This window comes from Cydia pomonella, chromosome 9 (assembly GCF_033807575.1).
Source record: "Cydia pomonella isolate Wapato2018A chromosome 9, ilCydPomo1, whole genome shotgun sequence".
Lineage (NCBI taxonomy): Eukaryota > Metazoa > Arthropoda > Insecta > Lepidoptera > Tortricidae > Cydia > Cydia pomonella.
Genome location: NC_084711.1, coordinates 22573737 through 22598763, shown reverse-complemented (window position 1 = coordinate 22598763; position 25027 = coordinate 22573737). Strand labels below are relative to the sequence as shown.

The window sequence follows — 25027 nt, the reverse complement described above, 5'->3', positions numbered from 1 at the left end:
ACTTTATTCATATAGGCCTAGCAACAAGCACTTATGAATAGTAAGACAATATTACATATAATTCTCTTAATCTAATTATCAGAGCAATTTAATGATGTTGTAAATATTATTCCATATATAATACTAATGAATATAATTCTAAGATCAAATTTAATACTAAAAATTTCACAAAATATAGTCTTACAAAAAAAAATGTATAAAAAATACTAGTCTAGATTGTTTCTAGAATAAATTCTAAATGTCAAACAAATATAATAAAAACAACAAAGGAAATACATGCATTGGAATATCCATTTCATCATCATTATTCAAATATAATAAATAATTAATTATTTCGAATCACAATTAATCCCACGTTGTTTTATCATTCATGTAGTCTTGTGTGGTATAATAAGCTTTAGAAATAAGTTTACGCTTTACATGATTCTTAGATTTATTAATTGATAAATAATTGATAAAGGAAAACTAAAACTACAAAATCTGTTAACCGTCGCAAAATACCTAAATATAAATTATTGTATTAGAGCTATATTTACTAAGACGCGCTCAATCCCTTGCTGTTTTCAAATCCCATCTTAAAGACTATTATCTGTCCCTTCCTTAGGGTTTCTGTCCGCGTTACTGGTTATCACTTTTGGCAAGAATTATATAGTATGGTATATATGTAGCTATATAATTATGTAAGTAGTATGTATGTATATGTATTGTCTTACTATTGTAGTCTTAAACTTTAAAAGTATTTTCTCTACTGCTATTTAGTTTTAATTTAGTTTTTTTTACACCTCCTAATTAGTTAAATTAAGTTTCATTTCTCCACTACCTAAAGGTTGTCTGGAAGAGATCGCTCTGTAGCGATAAGGCCGCCTATTGTTTACCTCTATCTACATGTAAATTTTGGGTTCAATTAATTATAAATAATGTAGTAGTTAAGTAACTATACTTGGCGCAAAACTAAGTGGCGAGTCAGGTGATAATGCCATATCTTTCACTCTTGGTTGGTCTTAACAAGGGTAAAGGAGATAGCATTATGATCTCAGTGGCCAGTTAGTTTTGCGGCAAGTATAATAGTTTATTCTATTCTTTTCGTTCCAACAACTCCCCGCTATATCAAGGAGCGTTATAGCTATAACTATATAAATTCTGTGAGGCTGTCGCGCAGCCTGCTTCTCTCCATCCCATCTTCTTCTACAAAATTTTACAACACTATTTACTTTTCAAGCTGTCCGATTCTGGAACTCTTTACCCGTTGGCATTAGACGCGCTCAATCTCTTGCTGGGTTTAATAAATCACTCAAAGAACATTATTTATCTCTCCCTTAGTGTTTATATAGTACATAGTTATTTTTTACTCTGTGGCTGACATGCTGCTGTCATATTTAGCTATATTTCGGTTTATTCTATATATATTTATATGTATGTTTTTGTACGTCTATTTGTATTCCTTATATGTGTATGTTTATTCACTGTAATTGTGTGTGTGAATGTAGGCTTCATAACGTTTTAGCAACACCTACTTTTTCGATTTACTTATCTGTTTTCGCTACCCAAAGGTTGTCTGTCTGCCTCTACATTTAATCAATTGCTTCTTTTCCTGTATCTTTTTCCCTGAGGTGTGCCAATAAAGAGTATTCTATTCTATTCTAACGTAGCCAAACTAGCAATTTTATGGATAACATTGATATAAAATAAAGAATTATTAAATATTACGCATCTTTTCTTCTTGACTCTAAACTCTTCATCTTATACCAATAAATACATTATTTGTATACCCAAGCAATAATCTATGTTCAATTTGGTTCAATTGACACTGTCAATTGTTTGTATTGTCAATTTGACAGATACATGTGAGCGTGCCACCAGCCGTTAGAAAGTTATTTATTTATAATACTTATTATTTGATAATTGCGTTAGTTTTTTACTAAAATGTAGGTGTTAGAGTGAGACAACTTACATCGTGAATATTACTTTGCACCATGAACTTGCTTTGATAAATTAGATAAATTTATCTGTCAAATAGGTAATACGATTTGCTATTTGACGGTTGGCACGTAATGCTTTACAAAATAATATAATATAATATGTATTATTATTTTAAAAAACGACGTATTTTACTTTCTACGTTACTTAAAAATAGTAAAAAAATGGAGATGACCTATATGTTAGGACTAGTGGCGCCATCTACATTTCCCGATAAGAACTAACACATTGAAATTGTTAAGCTCTGTGACTTTAGTCGTTATTTTCGTGTGTAGTTTATATCATATTATTATTAAACAATTATCAAGACCTACGTCTAGTAGTCCTACTAACTCTCACCGCTTCTTAGAAAGACACATTTCAATAACCCCCATTATTAAACGGCCTTTTGATACAGTAGTATAACTAATACTTATAACCCTGACTAATATCTAATGTATGTATTTAGTATTTTATTGTAATAGCTTTGTTTACCGTATCGTTTGTACAAATTTAAAACTATAAGGAAATGTATTAGAACTACTAGCGCCATCTAGTTCGGACGATGTAAACTAAAATACAATTATCTTAACAATTATATTATTATCTTAAAGACCTCCTGTAAGTGTATTCCAAATACCTATAATTTAACCTAAAAATATAAAAAATAAGTTCACACCTTTTCTAAAACATATTTCTTAATAAATTTATAAAACACATTATTACTAGCGTCATTATGACACCTCATTTTCCCGCGCGCCACCATGATGGATTAACGTCACGCGTTTTCTTTTAAAACGCAAACAACCCGGCATCCAGCCGTTCCAGCCAGCTAATATCCGTAATACCTTGCCAATCATGTCGCTAGTCAATTTTCAATTTTCCCGCTTAATAAGAACGTCAACGGCGAACAAAACGCGGTTATTGCGTTTGGTTATGATAAAAGTTAGCAACGGCTTTATTTTTTTAATGGAACGTTTTGTTATTTTCGCTATTATTGCGTCGTGCATGAAATTGGTGTTGTAATTTTCGAGATTGATTTTTGAGAGAAATTTTTGACGGGGCTATTTTTGTTCACGTTTTCGCTATAAACAACAAAATATTGTAATTAAAAAAAAGAAAAGAAACAAAAAACAAATGTCATGTCAAATTACATTTACATTACACTTTACTCTATCGCCTTATCATTGCTGCGTCATTGTGACGTAATCACACTAGAGCACGCCAAACCGATCCATAGAACGTGTTAGATAATTTCGTCCACTCTGATATAAGCAGAGTGGCGCAGTGGAAGCGTGCTGGGCCCATAACCCAGAGGTCCGTGGATCGAAACCACGCTCTGCTAAGTTTTTTGAGACATAACTTTTTTCTTTTTTTCTAACAATACTGATGATGTTTTTTTCTACGAGAGCAAGATTAATGTACTTATGAAACAATTTTGATGTGAGTATTTTGTATTCATTTTGGCATTGTGAATATTTTACGGTTAATTTTTTAATGTTATTTTACTTATAGTTATTTAATTTTAAATTATTTATTTTCTTACATACTCTTATTAAGTAAATTGTAGAGTACGAGTAGGTACGTACACTACATACCTATCTATGAAAGTTTTATTTAAAATACTATTTTAGTACTTACACATAGGTAATTTATTCTTGTTAAGGAAAAATTGAGATTCAAATTGAAAAAAATATAATTAAATTATAAGTTAAGTATTGAACCGTAGGTCCAAAAAATATGAAAAAAAAAGCGTAAAATAAAGAATATTATAGCGAACATGATCGGTCTAGTCGTCTTTGAGTTATTGCAAAAAGTCTTTTCTTCATAGTAAAAAACTGTAAAAAGACGTACACAGCGCTGCGAAGGTAGGCCCTTATGCTTGTAATATACATGTTGTTATTGTTGCTTCCTCCTAGTAAACATGAACACCGAATAAACATAAAAAAACGAAAGTCCGAATCAAAGTGAATCGAAACCATTAGTTTACGTCTGCATTGATTTATGTTTAATTGAAATGGCGTCCATTTTGATTTAGCTCGCGTAATGACAGCTCGCGGTCGCTCGTGGCTATCTGCACATTGGACATTGTGTTGTGGGGGGTCAAAAATAGATGAATATGTTCATTGCTTGTGCATTACCCAGTTGCTAGGAGGTCCAACTTTTAAAAATTGTATAAATAAATAATTTGATAAACTTTTTAATCTGTATTTGCCAAATCCGTCACATTCTACACAGCCACGCCGTTATGTCGCCACTGACGCGACTCGCCAAAATAGTGATTTGATTAAAGAGTGAAGACTAGCTTTGCGATCCTAGCGAAATAACGGTCCTTTTTCTATGACTTTCCATTTTGGGAGAAAACGTTTTCCATTAACTAAATCTTAACAAATCGCTTTGATTTTCAATCACGTGGGACTCGAACCCACATTAGGATGTGGGTTCAATATTACAATAATTAATGGGCTGAATATATAGGTCATGATTGAGGAACTTTTACTATGGGACTAATCTCGCAATCGAGAAAAAAAAATTACTCTCCCGTAGAAAATGTCAAGGTCAAACAGCCGTAAATTATTGCAGGTGACTAAATAATCATTATGTATAGGTATACTATGCCTATTGAATAGGCAGAGTGAATCATCTGTCTCGCTAGAGATCTCACATCATTGTCTCAAAACAAGGCATATATTTGTGGCTTTTGCAGTCGAAACTCTAGGACCATGGTGCCCAAGCGCTCATAAATTAATAGGGACCGTGCGCGTTGGAGGGTCTGCCATCTTGTGGCCTGACTCGGAACCATAAACATGCACATGTACACGTCACGTGTTTTCTTGTGCATAGTAGGTTCTGCCATCTTGTGGGCTACATCGGAACAAAAAACATCACATTTACGCTTCGCGCCAAAAATCTGACGGCTCCTGTGCTGCCTCCTACAGTTCATGCACGCTCCCTATAAGGCAACTTAAAAAAGAATGATTGATGTCACGGGGAACCGTAGGGCTGGCTCAACGGATCGGCATAGCGATCCAAAGGGGGAATGCGGCCAGCCTTATGGGAACCCTTCCGCAGTGATCTGACCTGGGTGATCTAGCTTCATATAAACATATGTTATGTTTTTTTTTGGTATTAATTTTAGTTTTGTAGGTAGTTTTAATTTTAGGTTACATTTCTAATTTTGTTATTATTTAAGTCTGTGTTTTAATTTTAATAAATCTGTCCATAACAAGGTACCTACCTACCTATGAAATAGTATAAAAATCTTATTTCTAGACCGTAACTGAAACTCCATTTTGTAATCAGGATCAAGCATGAATGACATTTTATTGCCAGGAATGTTGGCAACTTGGCATGCAAATCTGTCAGATGTAATGATGTAGTTAGGCGAGTGAAAGGGAAATCTAATGATTGGTTAAAGCCATTAAAGACGGAGTTAAAGTGTTACAGGAAATCTTGGGGAAATGAAAGTCTAGCTTTCATCACAGAACAGGCAAATACGCCTACAGCTAAATACGACATTTTGTTATTTGCCTCTAAGTTATCACACTTGAATATTCGAGCGATAGTGGCATGAATATAGACGTAGCCCTCTGTTGCTGTCATTTTTTTCTGAATCATCGTCATCATTTGATCATTGTCCAAGAGATCAATACACCTTCTGAAACAAAATCCCCCGCTGCGTCTGTGTGTTCGCGATAAACTCAAAAACGACTGAACGGATTTTCATGCGGTTTTTACCTGTCGATAGAGTGATTCTTGAGGAAGGTTTAGGAGTATAATTTGTTAAAGCTTACCCGCGCGAAGCCGCTAGTATTCTATAAAAGAGAACTTGCCTCATTACGGCTGCTTGAGTATGACTAATATAGGTAATAAAAGTCTCTGTGATTTGCGACGTAAAAAAATTACAGATCTATGGATAGATCTGAGAATCAGTGTCAGTTCGCACCTACATTAGACACAGTAAATTGCAAGGAAACATAAATATACATTCCTACGATCAACAGCTTATATATTTCACACAATAGGTTCAAAGGTGCCTATCAGTCATTGGCTTACCACGCCAGCACCATTAGTACCCGTCAGACCTGCGCGGAAGATGGAGCGCTCCACTCGAGGCCATTAAACGGACCAATCACAGCGCGGCGCGCGCGCACCCCGCGGAGTTCTTTATAACACTCGCGCGCACGAATATATCACACGTCAACTCTCAAAAGGGTTTTTACGAACGTATCTCTTATTCGTCATCGTTAAAGTCAATAAATTATTAATTTTTTTTTGATGTTTATTCTTATTGCGATGGCATAAACGCTATTTTATTAAGACGTCTTGATCGCATGACTAAGGATCATAATGATCAGAGTGTAATGAAAATGATGTACCAATATCCTTATAAATCAATGGATCTGTGGATTAGTTAACGTGAATTTCATATTCATGGGTTTGTCAAGTCGAAATATTTATGTTGGATGAGATATATCATGTTTAAACGGTTTAATAGATGTTGGTTTTTATTAAGACAAAGATGTCTCTTGCTTTTGTTTTCTCTTAATTTATAAATTGCTGACTATTTCGTTTCGTAACTAGTAGACGTATGTCATTTATATGTAAGATAGGTTCGATGTGGCCTGTGTTGCGTAAGAATTAATGATACCAACTTCAATTTTACCAAACACAAAACTCAAAGAACATTATTTATCTCTCCCTTAGTGTTTATATAGTACATAGTTATTTTTACTCTGTGGCTGACATGCTGCTGTCATATTTAGCTATGTTTCGGTTAATTTTATAAACATTTATATGTATGTTTATGTATGACTATTTGTATTCCTTATATGTGTATGTTTATTCACTGTGATTGTCTGTGTGAATCTAGGCTTCATAACGGTTTAGCAACACCTACTTTTTCGATTAACTTCTCTATTTCCGATACCCAAAGGTTGTCTGGAAGAGATCGCTTTTTAGCGATAAGACCGCTTGTTGTCTGCCTCTAAATTTAATCAATGGTTTATTTTTCCAGTATATTTTTACTGAGGTGTGCCAATAAAGAGTATTCTATCTATCTATCTATCTAACTACTGATTTTCGCGAAGTCTAAAGCGAATCTCCAATAGGGCCGAAAACTCCAATATCTAATTTTCAATATTACATAAAAGGCGAAGGCCGGATTGTGAGCTTCAAGGACCTGCAAAAGACAAAGGCTGAGCTCTGTGTAGACCCAAAAGCTCCAGACCATACGAGCGCGGGCGCGCTTCCGTGTGAGGACAAAGGCCGATCTACAGGTGGACTGATAGTGGACCTAATTGTCAAAGCGTGTAAAAAAACAAAGTCCTGACGTATCCTTCTTCCAAGGGGGTTTGCGAAGTCTACAGTTCACGGTCTACCTTCACCTTCCAAAGATCTTTTTCATTTGAGTATGCATGACACAGGCAAAGCTATCTTAAGGAGGGTATTTAGGTATTTGTCATCCGAAAGACTCATGTTCTCGCTTTGACATACAGATCCCAAAACAAGGCCCAGACGCTTCGGTAATCAAAATGTCCCATTTGTCATATTATCTGGCACCATACGAGTAAAGGACTTTCTCGCAATAAACCTAATGACACAAATATGGCGCTGCGTGAAGGACGTATTCCAATAGCATTCCGAGCGTTCGGGGCAATTAATTAAAAAAAAAATATGTTTTAATTCCCAAATCAGCGTTCGCTTGTACCAACATACCACAACTTATGAAAAAGTTTGCCGAATGGAGCATGTGGCACAAGCCGTGAGTGGCTTGCTTCGCTTCAGTGTTATTGTTATGCTCAAATCAGGCTATAATGGCGATATATTGTTACAATCATTTTCTGTTTTAAGGGTAGTCGATATTTTTAGAAAAACGATTAACGCATTGTTCGATGGCGGTTCTTTAAAACTTTAAATCATTGCCGAAAATTATTTTGCCGAGACCATGTTTCGAGAAGACTGAGTCTTCTCCAAGACAACGGGAACAATGTTGTCCTCGATCTCGAAGCTTCGGAGGTAATTTTGAAACTTTATTAAAGGTTCTTGTAATAATTTACTGAACAATAATTCTACAGGTTTCTCCGCCTCTGGCTTGCCTTGGCCGGCCGTCCAGAGCGGAGTGGCGAGAGCTGCGTTCTCGAGGGAGATGTGGAAACATACTTAAGTGGCGAGTTGGCTATATGTTTAAACTCTCAGCCCTCACAACGATGTTGCCTTTGAGCCATCCTAGATGTCGCTTTTTGTGGGAGCCGATCTTGTGGGGGCGAGTCACCTTCTGTCGGAAATACAATTGTATACCATTTTATTAGCAAGGCGTCCGGTTTTTTATCCCATGGCCCAGTATTTAGTGCATCACTTTCACCAAACAGCCCAGTTCATTCAATTCAATTCATCAGTAGATTCAATTAACTCCCAATAGTCCTTACACCCTGGCGGGTGGTGTCTCAGCGTGCGTCCCATGACACGGGCAAGGACAGCATCCACTTGGTGTACTTCTTACATATATGTCATTAAAGTGTCAAAAGTGTGTTGGCTTCGGCTCCACGCACGCCACCCAAAGGTCCGGAACACCATTGTTCCGTGATGGGAAAGACAATTCTACCAAGGCTAAGTGCAACCAGAACTGCTACCACGAAAAGCTCTAGCCCTCGAATATGACAAAAATAAACAAAGATTTTCATTTGTCTATGCCTCCTGAAGTCCCTGAACCCAGTAACTTAATTCCCATAGTCGCCAGGCAACGCCATTATCGCTATCCCAACGCCAGAGGCGACATCTCGCGACACCATAGGAACGCCAGCGTAGCGGGTCGCGAATTGAGATGCGCGTGAGTTCGGAAAGTTATCTTTATTGTTTAAATGATGGGTTGATCATTGCCGGATTCTGCGAGATGCTCGCTTCCTTTGTTGAATATTTACATTTTTGGCATACTATCACGCCAACTGACAACAAAGTTTATTTCATAATTCTGTCATAAGTAGCTATGTAAAGTTTGTCTTATTTTTAGATATATATCACTAGTCGAAGGTAGAAATGTATAAAATCATGCACATATAGGTAATCGACTATTATTAAAATTTACTTTTAGTGATAAGCATAAAAAAAAAACTACGATTTATCGTAAAACAGAACGAATTTGCCTTAAATGTGGCTCAGAATAGAAACAAATATGGTGCTACGGTGAAACACGATTAGCACGATAGAAATATATTCACACACGTATGTGTATATATTGTTTATTTAGTCATCTGCAATAATTTACGGGCTGAATAGGTCATACTGAGCAACTTTTACTATTATTTTTTATGGTACCAAACCCCGAAATCGCGAAAAAAAATTACTCTTCCATAGACAATGTCAAGGTCAGACAGCCAAAATGTATGAACCAGCCAATTTTTTTTCGTGATTTCGGGGTTGGTCCCATATAGTGTGAATCGGACTACAAATACTAAAAAGGACAGAACCTTCGGCAACAGAAATACATCGTCTCTGAAAATTTCAACTGTCAAGCTCGGTGTCTAACGGTTCATGGAATACAGACGGATAGACGGCCGGGCAGCCTAGTCTTAATAATAGGGTCCCGTTTTACTCTTTTGGCACGGAACCCTAATTAGGGCATATAAAGACAATGACATTGTGATAATTAGGTGTAATGAAACCAAAGCATGTATGTTATGTACCTACTACACCTGTCTGGCCTAGTAGGTAGGGACCCTGTTTGTGAAGCCAATGGTCCCGGGTTCAAATCCTGGTAAGGGCATTTATTTGTTCCTGAATCATGTGTGTATTTATCGTTGTCCAAGTACCCACAACACAAGCCTTATTGAGCTTACTGTGGGGCTTAGTCAATTTGTGTAATAATGTCCTATAATATTTATTTATTTATAATTATGTGTAGGTATTACACTGTCCCTTACGCTGTCAGGTAAAAAGCAGTTTAATAAAAACTGAAAACCCCGAACACAGTGAAACGGATAAATAGATTTTGAAACGGAAACGGATAAATATGTCTTAAAACCAGCGCTAGAAAACCTGCTTTCAATTAAAAGAACTGCATCTAAAACGGTTTACCCGTGTAAAAGTTACGCTACCGGAGACAGACACACACACACAAAACGGTCAAACTTAACACCCCTCTTTTTGCGGGTTAAAAACGAAAGTTTTGTCACCCGCGCCATGACAACACCGTAGAACCCTAGTCTATACAATGGGAAGACGGTAATGAATCGGCAACTCTCAACGGACGCATCCGTCCGGCAACTTTGTCGGAAATACGGATTTTAAATGATTGGCCCGTCCGGTCCACTAGTAGGACGGGAATGATGGATCGGTGAGATGGCCACTGAAATTTTGGAATTTAAACGGCCATTACCTGTGGCGATGCGTCGTAAATATTCGTAGACAAGTCAAATCTTCATTCATCAGGAAAACAACTTAAAAATAAACGATAAAAACGGATGCTGGGCGGACCTCTTGACTACCTACCCCATCTTCATAGCTATGTTTTATTAACAGCACAATCAATTGGCTTTTATCAAAGCTTCTATTCAACAACCGTCTACAAAGTATGTGTAAAACAATTGACAAAGTTATAGTCAGCTCATTTTAAATAGCCGTGTAGCTATGTTCTAAATTTCCAATAATATTTGACGAAGCCTGTAGGCCTAGCACATGATTGGCGCGACAGTATCTCGCGGCGAGATAGACTACCCGTCTTTTTCTAACCATGTTAATTAAAGAGGGATGGATGCCAATAAAAACCAATGTATATGTCATTTGGCATTAAAGAGGGATTGGTCTATCTCGCCGCGAGATACTGTGGCGCCAATCATGTGCTAGCCCGGCTGTTGCAGATTTTACCGTTGTATTTTATTGTGACGAAGCCTGTAGCTGACTGTGAGTTAGTGTTCACCTGATGAAGCCTGCGTTGAGGAACTGGCGGATATAAAATTATGGTCCCTGAATAAAATAACAGTCTTTGAAAAAAAAACTAATTGCATAATGTAACCTCTATTCTACTCTAGATGCCGCTTTCTAGAGTTTCCCAGCTTCTTTATACTACAACATCTGTCAAAAATTACTCCCAAACGCTAAGAACACATAATTAAAGAACAAAGAATAAGGTACAGTAGCAAAATCCCTAATCTTTTCCATTCTTTCATAGATGTCGCCACAATTTCCCAACTTGTTTACACTAAAATCTCTCCAAAATTATACCAAACCGTTAAGAAAACACATTAAAAAACAATTAATAGACTATAGGCACAGGATCAATTCTAGTTACCATCAGGGGCATCAGGCGATGACGGTTTATGATTGAAAAATGCACAGTGTCCATAATCTTTTCCATTCTTCCCTAGATATCACCAAAATTTCTAAAAACTATCATCTTTCTAACATCTATCAAAAACGATTCCAAAACGCTAAGAAAACATATTTAAGAACAATTATGCCTATAGCCTATGGCACAGGATCTATTCTTGTTCCCATTAGGGTTTACAATTGTTTATCATTTACCGTTTATAATTGAAAAATGCACTAAATGTCCCCATTCTTCCCCGTCACCACAATTTCCCAATATCTTTATTCAACATCTCTCAAAATCTATTCCAAAACGCTAAGAAAAAATATTAAAGAACAATTAATAGACTAGGTACATGATCAATTCTAGTTGTCATTAGGCGAGGACCGTTTATGATGGAAAAATGAACAGTGTCCATAATCTTTTCAATTCTTCCCTAGATATCACCACAATTTCCCAGCATCTTTATTCAACATCTATAAACTATTTCAAAACGCTAAGAAAACATATTAAAGAACAATTAAAAGGCTATAGGCTTGGAATCAATTATAATTCCCATTAGACGAGGGCGGGGCGCTTGATTTATGTGGCTGCACCTTGCTTGCAGCTGCCGACGGAACTCTGACCTCTATTGAGATAGTACGCTGCCAATCGGATACCTACCTATATAAACCAGCCTTATATTGTACTAACTTATTCTAGGTTAAGTACTAACTTATTGTCTAATCTAATGGGTAATCAAATTTAGCAAGACATGGCAGCCGCGGGTACCAAGCTCAGCAGGGGCGTAGCTACGCGCCGTATCTGCCTTATCAATTATACGGGGCCCTCGGGCCACGGGGGCCCCAACGTGCGTTTTTGTGAGAAATCTTCTCCCTTCCTAAGGGCCCCCAACCAAATTTTTATACGGGGCCAAGGCACGCTACGCCACTGAAGCTCAGCATATGCTAGACTGGCGTCCAGCACTGGTTTTCCGTTGGCCCCTTTTTGTTGAGGTCTGACGAAGTACATGTTGATCTTTTCTGAGTCTTTTTTCACTCATTGTCAGTATTGGCACCAAAAAATCACGGATATACAGTCAAAAGATTTAATTTGTGACCCATTTCATACCTTGGTACACTGACAAACAACATGAAAGTCGCTAGACTTCATACGAGATTAGCCGCAGAGAAAAGCAGGAAATGCGATGTCAAAATTATGTTTAAGTACATTTTTTCAACTTACCCCTTGGCAATAAAGCGAAAAATGTAAATAATCTTTGATGTGGACTCCCTGCTGCAAAATAGCATGGCCACTTATGTATGCAATTTTGCAGCTCGCTGTTCATTCAAAATTATCTGAACAGTTCACTTATTGTTATACCTACTAACCGCAAACCATACTGATGTCTGGGATCGTAAAACTTCTCAGTCACACTGGCATGTTCATAGGTGGAGTGACCGAAACATACAGCAATTTTTAGACATTTGTCCATGCTCGTCAATTTGCTAAGCGAGTAAGACTATATAAAATTCATATCATTATGAACACCAATCGATTAAGTGCTTCTTTTGTTGATTGTATACTTTCTCATATTCATATTTGGGACATCCTTCAGGGTCTGTCTTGTTTCCATTGATTAGTCAATATTTAAAAAAGTTCCGCGCTAGTTGATGGGTTCTACTCGTATTATTTAGTGCTATAAGTAAATTAATAATATGCACTCGGACTCGGTTAGTGATCAATAGTGAAGTAAATGAATGAACGAAGGTGTTGTGAAGTGAGTGAACGTTCTTACAGCGACCGATCGATGCCGACGTCGTTATTCGGACGACAGCCTTTGACGGGCCGCGTTCGGATACATTCTACAAGGATTTTGATCAGTTCTAGTTTCTAGTGAATGAATAAACCAAGGTATTGAGAAGTGAGTGAACGTTCTTAAACCGACCGAACGACCGATCGATGCCGACGTAGTTATTTGTACGACAGTCTTTGACGGGACGCGTTCGGATACGCTCTACAAGGAATTAGGAAAACTCTGAATAGATTTCACGTTATTATTAAACCTATAAAGTAAGTCGACACACAACGCTCACGATGTTTGGTTTTTCAACCTCGATTGAAAATGCTGTTTTTTTTTTATTTCAATGGATTCCCGAACTTTTCTACTTAGGTATAGAAACAACGTACTGTACATTCCATGTTGTTATACTGTCCTGTCTGCCAGGCGAAAATTTTCTCATCACGTGCATAGCCGTTAGAACACCATCTTGAATGACAATAAATGTTTCTTATGGTATTTATGAGCAGAAAAAACCAAAAAAACATTCAATATATTCTTACTTTAACAGGACTTAATCGTGTATGTTGTTTAAGCTTTGATATTACCTCCGACGTTTCGAGCCCACGGGGTAAATGCCGCCCTCAACATCGTCGGTGGTCATTTTAAAGAATTATACCCGATTAAGTTCCGTTAAATTAAATACTAATGTGGGAAAATTCAATCAATTAATTCATGGAACAGTTCTAAATTACGACTCAACGTAACAACTCTTTGCTTTTCACACCAACCTGCAAATACTCGTACCTTTTAATAATAAAGTAGCCAAGGCGATGATTGCCGGTTGGTGAACGGACTATTACTGTGACGTTGACGAGTTGCTGACAGTTTGGAAAGCCCACCGATCGATAGTGTTTCCAAAGTTATGACGGTCCCACTTAGTTACACTTTCATATAATATTAACAGCAAGTAACATGAATAACTGTTCAATGAGATTGATATTAGCTAGAAGAGTGAAGTGAGTGAAGTTTGGAAAACTTTTATCATGGCTACTATACTTTGGAGTTCCAAATGGCCGAAGACTGTCTGGATGCCCTAGGTACCGCTGGAGACGAAGTGCAAAAAGACCTTAGCGAACTCAGCGCCGTCGATTGGACAGAAACGGTTTTGGACAGAGAAGCCTGGCGGTCTTTGGTGTCGCAGGCCAAGATCCACTTCGGGTCGCTGCACCACAGCAGTAAGTAAGTACTATGATGAGACGGCCACAAAAGTTCCGAAACTAAGATCGCTATTCGTGGGCACATATCTGAACGCACTGGATCAGTCTGACTGACGGAATGCACACAGACGCGCTGCAGTAAGGTGACAGCTATAGGTAGATAGACGTAGGGAACTTCATACCTACAAAACCATTCGACTCACTGATGTACAACGTTTAACAAAACCATTCGTAAAAGATTTGTCTGATGGCAAATGGGTCTAACGACTCTGGAGGACGAAACTTTCAATGTATGTCGGTAGGCACTGTTGTTTGCCTTAGAGATCTGTATCTACATTAAACGATAGTATATTGGTAATATACATTAAATAATAGGTAATAATAATAACCGAGAAAGTTTCCTAAAAACTTAGCAACATTTACTTACAAAAATAGCTCATTTATTTATTTATACTATACGATTTATACAATACACTAACATATTGGTTTCTACCCTTACTTATTGGAAGAGCGGGGTTTTCTGTCACAAGCATATTTGATGCTTAACAGAAGACCCCAACCTATATTTTAAAAACACTTACAAAAACCAATAAAATATATATATATTTTTTTTCATTTCAGCCTCCATTTTCATCATTCAACGAGTAAACTAGGCTGGCATGAGACTATATTTCCTAGTAGTCTGGCAGGCGGAAATATTATAAAAAATAGCCCTTTTCAACGACAAATAGGTATGGCGGATTTAAAAGTTATTGATCCTAGAAAAAAATAAAAGTCAGTGAATATCATAAGTAGGTTGTCTTGTCTTGTCTTGTCTTCGGCGAAGCCAGCAACGAGTAAACTAGGCTGGCATGAGACTACAATTCCTAGTTGTCTGGTAAGCGGAAATATTATAAAAATAGCCCTTTTTAACGACAAACAGGTATGGCGGATTCAAAAGTTATTGATCCTAGAAAAAAATAAAAGTCAGAGAATATCATAAGTAGTATGGAAGGAACAGAATCTCCATATACCAAAAAGTGTCCGACAAAAAACCATAAATAGGTGGCGCTAAAATACCTAGAATACTTGAGAAAAAATCTAATCATAGACAGCGTACTTCACTCCGTCAATAACGCCTAGGTTCTTAGCTACTCTAGCGCTGCTCTGGAGACATTTGGAACTATTATTTATAGCTAACAGCTGGACACTTTTGCAACAATTCTTCCTAAGGAGTTTCTGTTCCTTGCCTCTACCTTCCATAATAAGTAGGTTCCTCCTGTATAACGCGATGCATGTTTTCTACGGAAAGTCAAATTTGACAACAAAATACCGTATAGTATATGCTCAGAGTCGTACAGCGCCATCTATGTTTCTCTGCCTGTAAAAAAGACTTAATTTTTATATATTTATTTTATAATCAATTTTGCAATAGTTACAAACACTTTGACGACAAAACCTCCATCGGGTCACCAGGTTAGGGTGACACAGCCGGGACGGTCCCGAGGTGACGTCATTAATAATCCGCCTGTCCGCGGCGCCTACCGTCGTGACTCGATGGGACTTTATGGGACAATTTAACACTATTCTGCCGTGTTATAGATATACAGGATGTAATCGTTAAGTGTAGCCATTCGATAATTCCGTAAATATAACAGATATCAGAAAACTTCAAATTGATATCGAAAGTGCGTTACTCAATGAGTGAGTTACTTAATTAATTAGAATTAGTATTTTTTCTGACATTGGGGATCTTTTACATCTCCATAGTCCAAATTGAATGAATTATCTACCATAGAGACTTATATAACCTGTGATGTAGGTACTTATTAACCGAGTGTCAGTGAAGGACTCCGTTTCAGCTTGAGAAAAAATGCTTTCGCATGTCTAGACGACTGGCTAGCATGAGTTGCGGCAGTCAAGTATGGACTCGCGCGCGATAACGCAACTCATGCTAGCCTCAAATCCTCCTCCTCCTCTACATGTCGTAATGCTCAACCGATTCTCGTGAGATTTTGTAAGGAGGTTCGGTAATAAGATATGATTATTTTGTCGTTTCGTTTTTTTTTTTTAAAGTAGTGGAAAGTGGCCTAAGGACTGCGCCAGTAGGGTCTATGGCATTTAAGACTACTGTGAATTCACAGTGATAATGATTCAACAAAATTTTATTCTTGTTTTTTATATTTTTTAAGCTTATTGCGAGGATTAGTTAATATATATGTATGTATATTTAATTATAGTATATTTATGTAAGTTTATAACCGTTAGTATATATTATTTATCGCTATTTTGCTTGTTTTAAGTAACTTATTGTTTAATGCCTGCACGTACTACTGTTTCTGTTTAGCCTGATGGTTGACTGGTAGAGAATGCCTTTAGGCATTAAGTTCGTCATTTGTGCTTTATTTGTTATATTGTGCAATAAAGTTTAAATAAATAAATAAATAAATTAGTTCTAACAGAGCCAATAGATTATTTTAAGATTAACTTAATTATTTAGATATAAATACAGAAAAACTGAATCGAGTTTCTGTAGTAGCCAGCGTCACGCGTCAATCCCGGCGCCTGACACCATTGTCACCGACAAACGGTTGTCATTACCGTCATTATAGTCGTTTTAATTCGCTGTTTATTTTACCTCCACGTATCGACCGCTCCTATTGTTCCGCTGACGGATCATTTGTCAGTATTTCTTTGGCGGCTTCTTGATTTAGGTTATTGTGAGCTAGGGTAATTTGTTTTAGCTATTGGTACCTACCTATGTATGTAGACGTTAGACTCAATTTTAAATAATTTCTGTAAATAGGTACGTCGGTTTTCTAAAGCCCTATTTGTTTTTGCAAGCAAGGCAATCTCACTATTTAAAATTTTGTTATTAAATTCAATACATTTTTTTATAATCTACTACGATTTGACGTCAAACACTTATTCTAATCTGATAGGCAAGATTTTTTGATGCTTGGAGAGCATTTATACCTCCAAATCTTATTAGTATAAGTACTCTACTCTGACCTTGGGGACCTTTTACATCTCCAAATTTTTTGAATTATTAATCATAGCAACTATCTCTGTTATATAGTATTAATTATTTATTTTAATAATGTACCTTATTTTTACGAAGATATTGGCGCTTGTATTGATAAATTGCTATGTATTTTTGTCACTATAAAATAGTACACATGTTTTATTGACTAGTGAAACTTTTTTTTTTGTTTATGTGCCAATCATATTCATAAATGTGAAGTTAAATTATAATTTTATGTTAGTAAGTACCTACCGATTTAATCATTTCAAGTATTTCTCCAGAATTGCAAATGAAGTCAGAAAGTAAATAAATTCACCTGTCTCTATGGCGTGATCGCTGAAGAACTGACTGAATGCCCATAATTCATTTTAAACCAAAAGATGACTATGGAAATGCAGCAAAGTCCTTAAGTAATTACTCGCATACATTATCGATTGAAACAACTGGAATAATTCTTAAATTCCAAACTAAAAGGACCTATGTCCGTCTAAACTTGATGAGAAAACGCCGTTTTGAGTTTGAGTTTGATGAGTTTATTACCTATTACACGCGAAGGATTGTAATATGTTAAGCTGTTATTAGTCTTAAGGCAATAGTGTTAAAGATGGATATCCATTGCTTGGTTAGGTTAGGATGTAAACTTATTTGAAGTGGTGACATCGGTGGAGTCAGAGGTTGCTTACAATGGCTGTTTAGTTTTTAGAACTTAAGTAATATAAATTAGACAAGCGTCTAGGGGAATTTTGACGTTTGTGGCAGCAATACAGTACCTACTACCTAATTTTTTTTAATACTACGTTGGTGGCAAACAAGCATACGGCCCGCCTGCGTCGTAATGGCGTGCTGCAATCTGCGTCGGAATCCAAGCAGTTGCACCATGTAAAATTCCATGTGGAATGAAACAACATTAAGCTATAGTTTTACCTTTTCAGATGCTGTCACTACGAGATGATGACGATGACGATAATCACCTTTGCATCAGATGCAACACCACCATCATCGGTCTCGACAACTACGTCAAGCACAGAAAAGAACGATGCACTAAATGCAAGCCTCAACCGAAAGTTGAAATACCCATCGATCCCTTAGAACCCACATATAACCTTGGAGCAGATGTATTCTTCCAATCCCTAGAACTCCAAAGCAGTGTCAAAAAGACTTCGCTATCACGACTGACTCCGCCGATACCGATTACTAAAGCCAGCTTAGATAGAAAGAATGTTCTTGTAGTTGCATCTACTTCTAGTGATATACGGACCATGAGTCCAATAGAAAGTAATTTTAGAGGTGGAGATTGGATTGGTGGACATAGTTTAAGAATAGGCAGCAATGAGGATAACCAGACTAAACTGATAAATGCCGTTGCCAGTATTAGTGGTGCTGTAAAGAAGGAAATACCAACATCATCATACAGTATTGGGCCTTTTATTGATTTCAAACCTGATGATGAATCTGATGAGTCTGAAGATTCTGAAGATGAAGATGAAGAGGAACCACCATCAGGTGGGAAGTGGAAACCTCCTCCAAATTATACTGGAGGTAAATGGAGACCAGCGTCTCCGGAGCATGAGGAATGGGGGATCAGAGATGAGCAGGAACATACAGGAGGAAAATGGAGACCAATTATGGCTGATGCTAATGATAGAGATGAAGATTATGACGCTCCACCACCAGGACATACTAAAGGGAAATGGGTACCAGGAGCCCATGAGAAATCGCAGATCATGCAAACGACTATACAGATGAAAGGATCAGTTCAATATTGGTGTGGTCCGTGTAATAGAAGATTAGGTTCAAGACCGATTTATGAGAAGCATTTATTGTCTAAATTACACATGAAGAAGGTGCTGCCTGAGAATGAGTTAGAGTTTTCGGGACATCTGCAACCGTTAAGAAGTACTGCCGAACAAAGCAGTCGCAAATTGAGATCGGTTAGCAAACCTGAACCATCGCAAAAAAGTATACTAAGAACGGAACTTGAAAAGAAAAAAAAGAGAAAACGTAAATTACGCTTCGTCAACTGTCCCGGCTGCAATTCAAGGGTTCGGCAGCATTTGATGGGAAAGCATTTAATATCCCATTACCATTTTCGAAAAGCTTCAACAGTACAAAACCAGGTCTATCGTCAACTGATCCTAAATAATATTGACGTCATTGTTCACCAATCTCCTTTTCAATGCAGCCCCTGCAAGTTCTACACGAATTGGCTATCAAATTTCATGCAGCATTGGTCTTCAGAAGAACATAGCCAAACAACATCATCCATGGATGGTCGACATTGGTGCTCTTTTTGCAAATTCGAATGTGAAACGTCAATGGATATGCTGCTACATCTATCTAGCACTGATCATAGTGAAGTGGTTGCGGTTATTAACAGATCCATGCCAATAATTATTAGAAAGAAGAGTATTCTTAAATGCGAAACCTGTTTCAGAGAGTTTCGCTACAATGCTGAGATTAGACGGCATTGTCAATTGACAGGCCATCAAATGACGTATACAGCTACAGATGAATATCAAGAGCTGCACAAGTGCCAGCAATGTACAGTGAAGTTTAAATCTTCCTTAACCCTGGCTGCTCATTTGAAGTCTGTTCACAAGCAGAAAACACACATGTGCTTGGTATGTTCTCGAACCTTCTGTTCAGCAGAAGAAGCTAAGCAACACAGAAATACTTCAGAGCATAGACTGAGAAGGAAGGCGAATATGAAAGCACGTGGATTTCCTGTAAAAGAAGTGAGCAAGAAATGCCCGTATTGCATTGAGAAGAAAGTTGTTTTAGCTAATGTTCTGGAGCTGAAAGACCATATTAGGAGGATGCATCCTAATAACAAAAACAAGTAAGTAATTTTAAAGTTTTACTTTTTAAGCCATACGACCTACTGGCAATCTACGTTCTTGTATTATGGCACTGGCACTGACATTGCACGACACAAAACCAACTAAACCGAATGTATATACTCGTAAGTAAATGTTGGTAAAACTGTACCTAAAATAAATAACTATTCCAAATATTAATTATTTCTCGAGATATTTAGCAATTCAGACAGACGGACGGACTGAGTCGCACCATAAGTGTTCCTTTTGTACCTTTTTGGTACGGAACCCAAAACAGGTAGAGAAATAGATTCATTTCTTGCTACTGCCAGTTGCATTGGTCCATAGATAAGTTTACATACTTGTCATGTATTTTTAATCGTCTTTTTCATCACTCACGGTAAAAGGAATGAGAAGGTGGAAAAGGGTGGTTTCCTTGATTTTTTTAAAACTAATATTGTTTACCAGCTTCTTCCATTTTATTCGGATTTCGACCTCCTTCAGGCCGTTAATATGGAAAAAACATTAGTTTTTAAAAATGAATTAAATCATTAGATTTCATTCATTTTTCCTGTACGTTCACGTTAATTTTCAGATGTCCAAAATGCGGCATGTCCTTCATCCTGCCCCAGGAAGTGACCCGCCACATCCGCTCCAACGCCTGCCAGTTCCGCAACTGGCTACCCCCTACTTCCAACCACCAGCTTTGGAACTGTAGCCAATGTCTGTTTACTACGGACTCCCAGGCTGAATGCTTCTTTCATGAGGTTTTACATACGATTCCAGTCAAGGAAATCCAGAGAGTTGATGACCAAGAAAAAATCATTCTCAAATACAGGTAAATTTATTTTCCGCTTAGTAACTACCTACTTCCAACCACCAGCGTTGGAACTCTTTCCAGTGTCTTTTTACTATAACTTCTCAGGCTGAATATTTATTCCATGAGCTTACACAGTATTCCCGTCAAGAAAATCAAAAGAATTAATGATCAAAAGAAGATTATACTCAAATATTTACCGTTGAGGATAAAGTACTTCCAACCACCAGCTCTGGGACTTCAGTCCATGCCTCTTCATTAAACTTCTAAGCTCGTGCTTCCTCGGAGTGAAGTGGCATCCTGTGAATAGAATACAATGATTTTATGAGAGTAAATTCTTGTTACGGCGCCGTAAATAAATAAATATTATAGGACAATCTTACACAGATTGACTAAGTCCCGCGGTAAGCTCAAGAAAGCTTGTGTTGTGGGTACTCAGGCAACGATATATGTAATATACAAATACTTAAATACATAGAAATCACCCATGACTCGGGAACAAATATCTGTGCTCATCACACAAATAAATGCCCTTACGCAGATTCGAACCCGGGACCATCGGCTTCATAGGCAGGGTCACTCCGGTCAGACCGGTCGTCGGTTGGTCGGGGTAAATAGTGACCCCAAATATATTCTTATTGTGGGTATTAAAGGTCTAGATATAGTGCAAAAGGTATATAATAGGTCATCGTGGCAGTCACTATCTGTAACTAGCTCGAGCTTAACAGTAAATTGTTAAAGTAAGTCGCCCAGTTCTCTAAATATATTTTACTCGTATATTTTCCTTCCTGGATTTATCTGTTATCGCATTGTCTTCAGATGCCCGTTATGCCCCAAGAACTTCCGCAAATCCTCCCTCCGTGACCACCTCCGACAGCACACTTGCGAACGTCCCTTCATCTGCAAGATCTGCGGCGCCAACTTCACCAGAAAAAGCAGTCTTGTCAACCATGTCCAAAAAGAGCATCAGACGCCAAAAGTGATGCGGGTGAATGAAGAAAAGCAATGCGGAAGGTGTAAGAAGAAGTTTCCAATCGAGTAAGTATTAAATTCACGAGAGTATAAACTTTTCAAAAATGTACAGAATGCCGTACCTGCGGCGGCATCATGGTTCGATTTTTATCACTTGTCACTATGCCCGGCACTTTCGCATTTACATACTTATTAGAACGGGATAGGTATGATGACAAATGATAAAGAGCCGACCATCTTAGCCCTACTGAACATAATAACTTTTTACGACACATGATTGAAACTTTTGTCAAATCAAATCACGTCGACACATCGATAGCGCCATTTATTCTACGCGCAGAGCCATCTATCGGAGATTGTTGCAATTAAAAATTAACCTACAACTAGAAAACAAAATTAATCATGGAATATTCTGATAGATACAAATACCAGGTACAGTAAGAACTATATAAAATGTCTTAATCTTATTTAAGTAAATGTACCTACTTATGGCATGACCTTAGACATGACATAACAAGTGGGGACAACGCAAGAAAGACGATGTTACTCGATAAATATGAAGATTATAGTTCTATATTTATAATTCCGCGCTAAATTATGCACAAGTAATTATTTTGTATTAATTCCATAATATAATTTACCACGTCAAATTCCATCTTCCAGTTTAGAATCCTTAATATTTTCGTCACTACACGTGTTTAATCCACAAATCGCGTTGTCATGAACAAAGTAAAGGAAATAAATGATACACGCCACCGATTTGCAATACCCGCAATATTACTTAAAAAGTCCTATATACCATATATATGTCATTACAAAATCAACCATAAGCGCTAAGTAATAAAATTGAAAATGGGTTGTTTAACGTTTGGCGGTTGGTTGTTTTAAAATCGACACGCGCGCAGGATGCACCGTGTCACACGTCACACAACTCCTTCACACATATCGGGAAACATTCATAATTTGATGGTTGATCATTCTTGAGGGAGTATGGGAGATAGGTGCAGTAGGTCAGCTTGGTATGGAGTTGTTGAAAGTATGGGAGGGATTAGAGTTTTCAATACGTACCTTAGCTTACGTACCTACCAGTGGCGGCGCGTCACAAATATTCGTAGGGAACCCGGAGCTAATTTTGGTTTCCTTTTCTCCATGAACCGATCGTGAAAGTACTCAACGGGCTGAAGTTTAGACAAGCCGGTGGGAATCGAGTTCTTTGAACGATCCGCCACTGGTACCTACTGAAATAAATGTCATATACTAAGAAAAAGTGACCAAGGCCTCTATTGCCCCAGGCTGGAATCAAACCAGCGTCCTTTGCTATCGCGGCAGGTGCCTGAGCCACTCGGCCACCGGGGTAACGGCAAATCGAATTTTTCAAGAATATTCATTTCTTACTGAAGGCTCACGGCGCCCCCTAGCCATCACTAAGGTAGAACAGTATGGTTCATACCTTCTGACTGGATAAACTCAGGTGATACCGAGCTAGCGAGAGAGATGACCCCGGTGGCCGAATGGCTCAGGCACCTGCCGCGATAGCAGAGGACGCTGGTTCGATTCCAGCCTGGGGCAATGGAGGCCTTGGTCACTTTTTCTTAATATATGACATTTATTTCAGTTTATAATTTATATAGTAGTGTTTCTACTTGAAATAAAAACAAATTAAAATATTATCTGAAAATAATTTAATTTGTTCTAATACTTCCAATAGTAAAGATTTAACTTATCGTAAATTGACCACAACACATGACATACAGGGTTAGATAAAAAATATAGATATAATAAAACATTTCTAATTAGGCTGCGTTCCTACCAGAGATGTGTGAGGATGTGAAGCGACTTAGCGAGGGATGCGTTCATCAAGACAAGACAAGTCACTTCATTTACCTCGCTCAGTGCAGAACTATTGGACAATATTCTCTGGTGGAACCGCAACCTTATATACGTAGTTTGGAAGACCACCTCAACTTCGAAGTACCAACAGATTCATCCTTACGTATCAAGGACTTCTTTTTAGGGTTCCGTGCGCAAAGGGTAAAACGGGACCCTATTACTATTACTAAGACTCCGCTGTCCGTCCGTCGGTCACCAGGCTGTATCTCATGAACCGTGATAGCTAAACAGTTGAAATTTTCACAGATGATGTATTTCTATTGCCGTTATAACAACAAATATTATGGCTCCTTTACACGATGGTCCAGCGTAGGCCAGTCTAAGGGACGTATTTATGAGTTAGAGGGAGCAAGTGATATTGCTATTTCATTCCACCGCATAGCTGCGTCCCTTAGACAGGCCTACGTTGGGCCATCGTGTAGAGGAGCCCTTAAAAAGTACGGAACCCCCGGTTGGCGAGTCCGACTCGCGCTTGTCCGGTTTTTTTAAATCAGGAGTCTCAATACGAACAAACCTTAGAAGTCAAACATTTTCCCTTTTTTTTTTTTATACTACGTCGGTGGCAAACAAGCATACGGCCTGCCTGATGGTAAGCAGTCTCCGTAGCCTATGTACACCTGCAACTCCAGAGGAGTTACATGCGCGTTGCCGACCCTAACCCCACCCCCCTCGTTGAGCTCTGGCAACCTTACTCACCGGCAGGAACACAACACTATGAGTAGGGTCAAGTGTTATTTGGCTGCGGTTTTCTGTAAGGTGGAGGTACTTCCCCAGTTGGGTTCTGCTCTAGATCTGGAATGACATCTGCTGTGATGTGCCCTACCACACAAGGCGAGATGACATTCACATTGCCCATACCTCTCTTTTGGACGTAGTTTAAGGACATACCCGGGTCCCTATACCTAGTATCATTAAAACAAGGGTAGAAAACCTACTGTATCTTTTTCCGTTACAAATTTCCCTTTGAGATGATCCGCTGATGTGTTAACACAATACGGAAATAAATTCCTTCCTCCGTCCATCAAAGTATTTCGAGAGCATATTTTATTGTCCACACGTGGCGGCCATTTTGTTTCGTGTTGGCCATTTTGTTTGTATGGATCAGATTGAAATGTTGGGTATTTATTAGCAATAATTGTCGGATGTGTAGATGTTTGAAGTTTTTACAGTTTGCAAGCAGTTAACTATATCTGATAATTATGACTGATTCAACAACGTATGATGGCGGACTTAATGCTAAATGGCAATGGTTTCTTCGCCTTAGTTCTAAACAAGTCTTGTTTTTTTCT

The 25027-nt window shown here is 37.8% G+C and overlaps 1 protein-coding gene and 1 non-coding gene across 2 annotated transcripts in view; both read left to right on the top strand.

Annotated features, from left to right (window-relative positions):
* Positions 1 to 25027, top strand: part of LOC133520956 (zinc finger protein Xfin) — a 65977-nt gene that overhangs the window by 31679 nt on the left and 9271 nt on the right. Inside the window, exons 2-4 of the mRNA XM_061855670.1 lie at positions 18176 to 20082; positions 20655 to 20897; positions 21696 to 21914. Coding sequence (XP_061711654.1) covers positions 18176 to 20082; positions 20655 to 20897; positions 21696 to 21914 — 2369 coding nt within the window. The remainder of the gene's footprint in view (positions 1 to 18175; positions 20083 to 20654; positions 20898 to 21695; positions 21915 to 25027) is intronic.
* Positions 3230 to 3301, top strand: Trnam-cau (transfer RNA methionine (anticodon CAU)). Its single transcript has one exon. It is a non-coding gene; the product is annotated as a tRNA-Met (tRNA).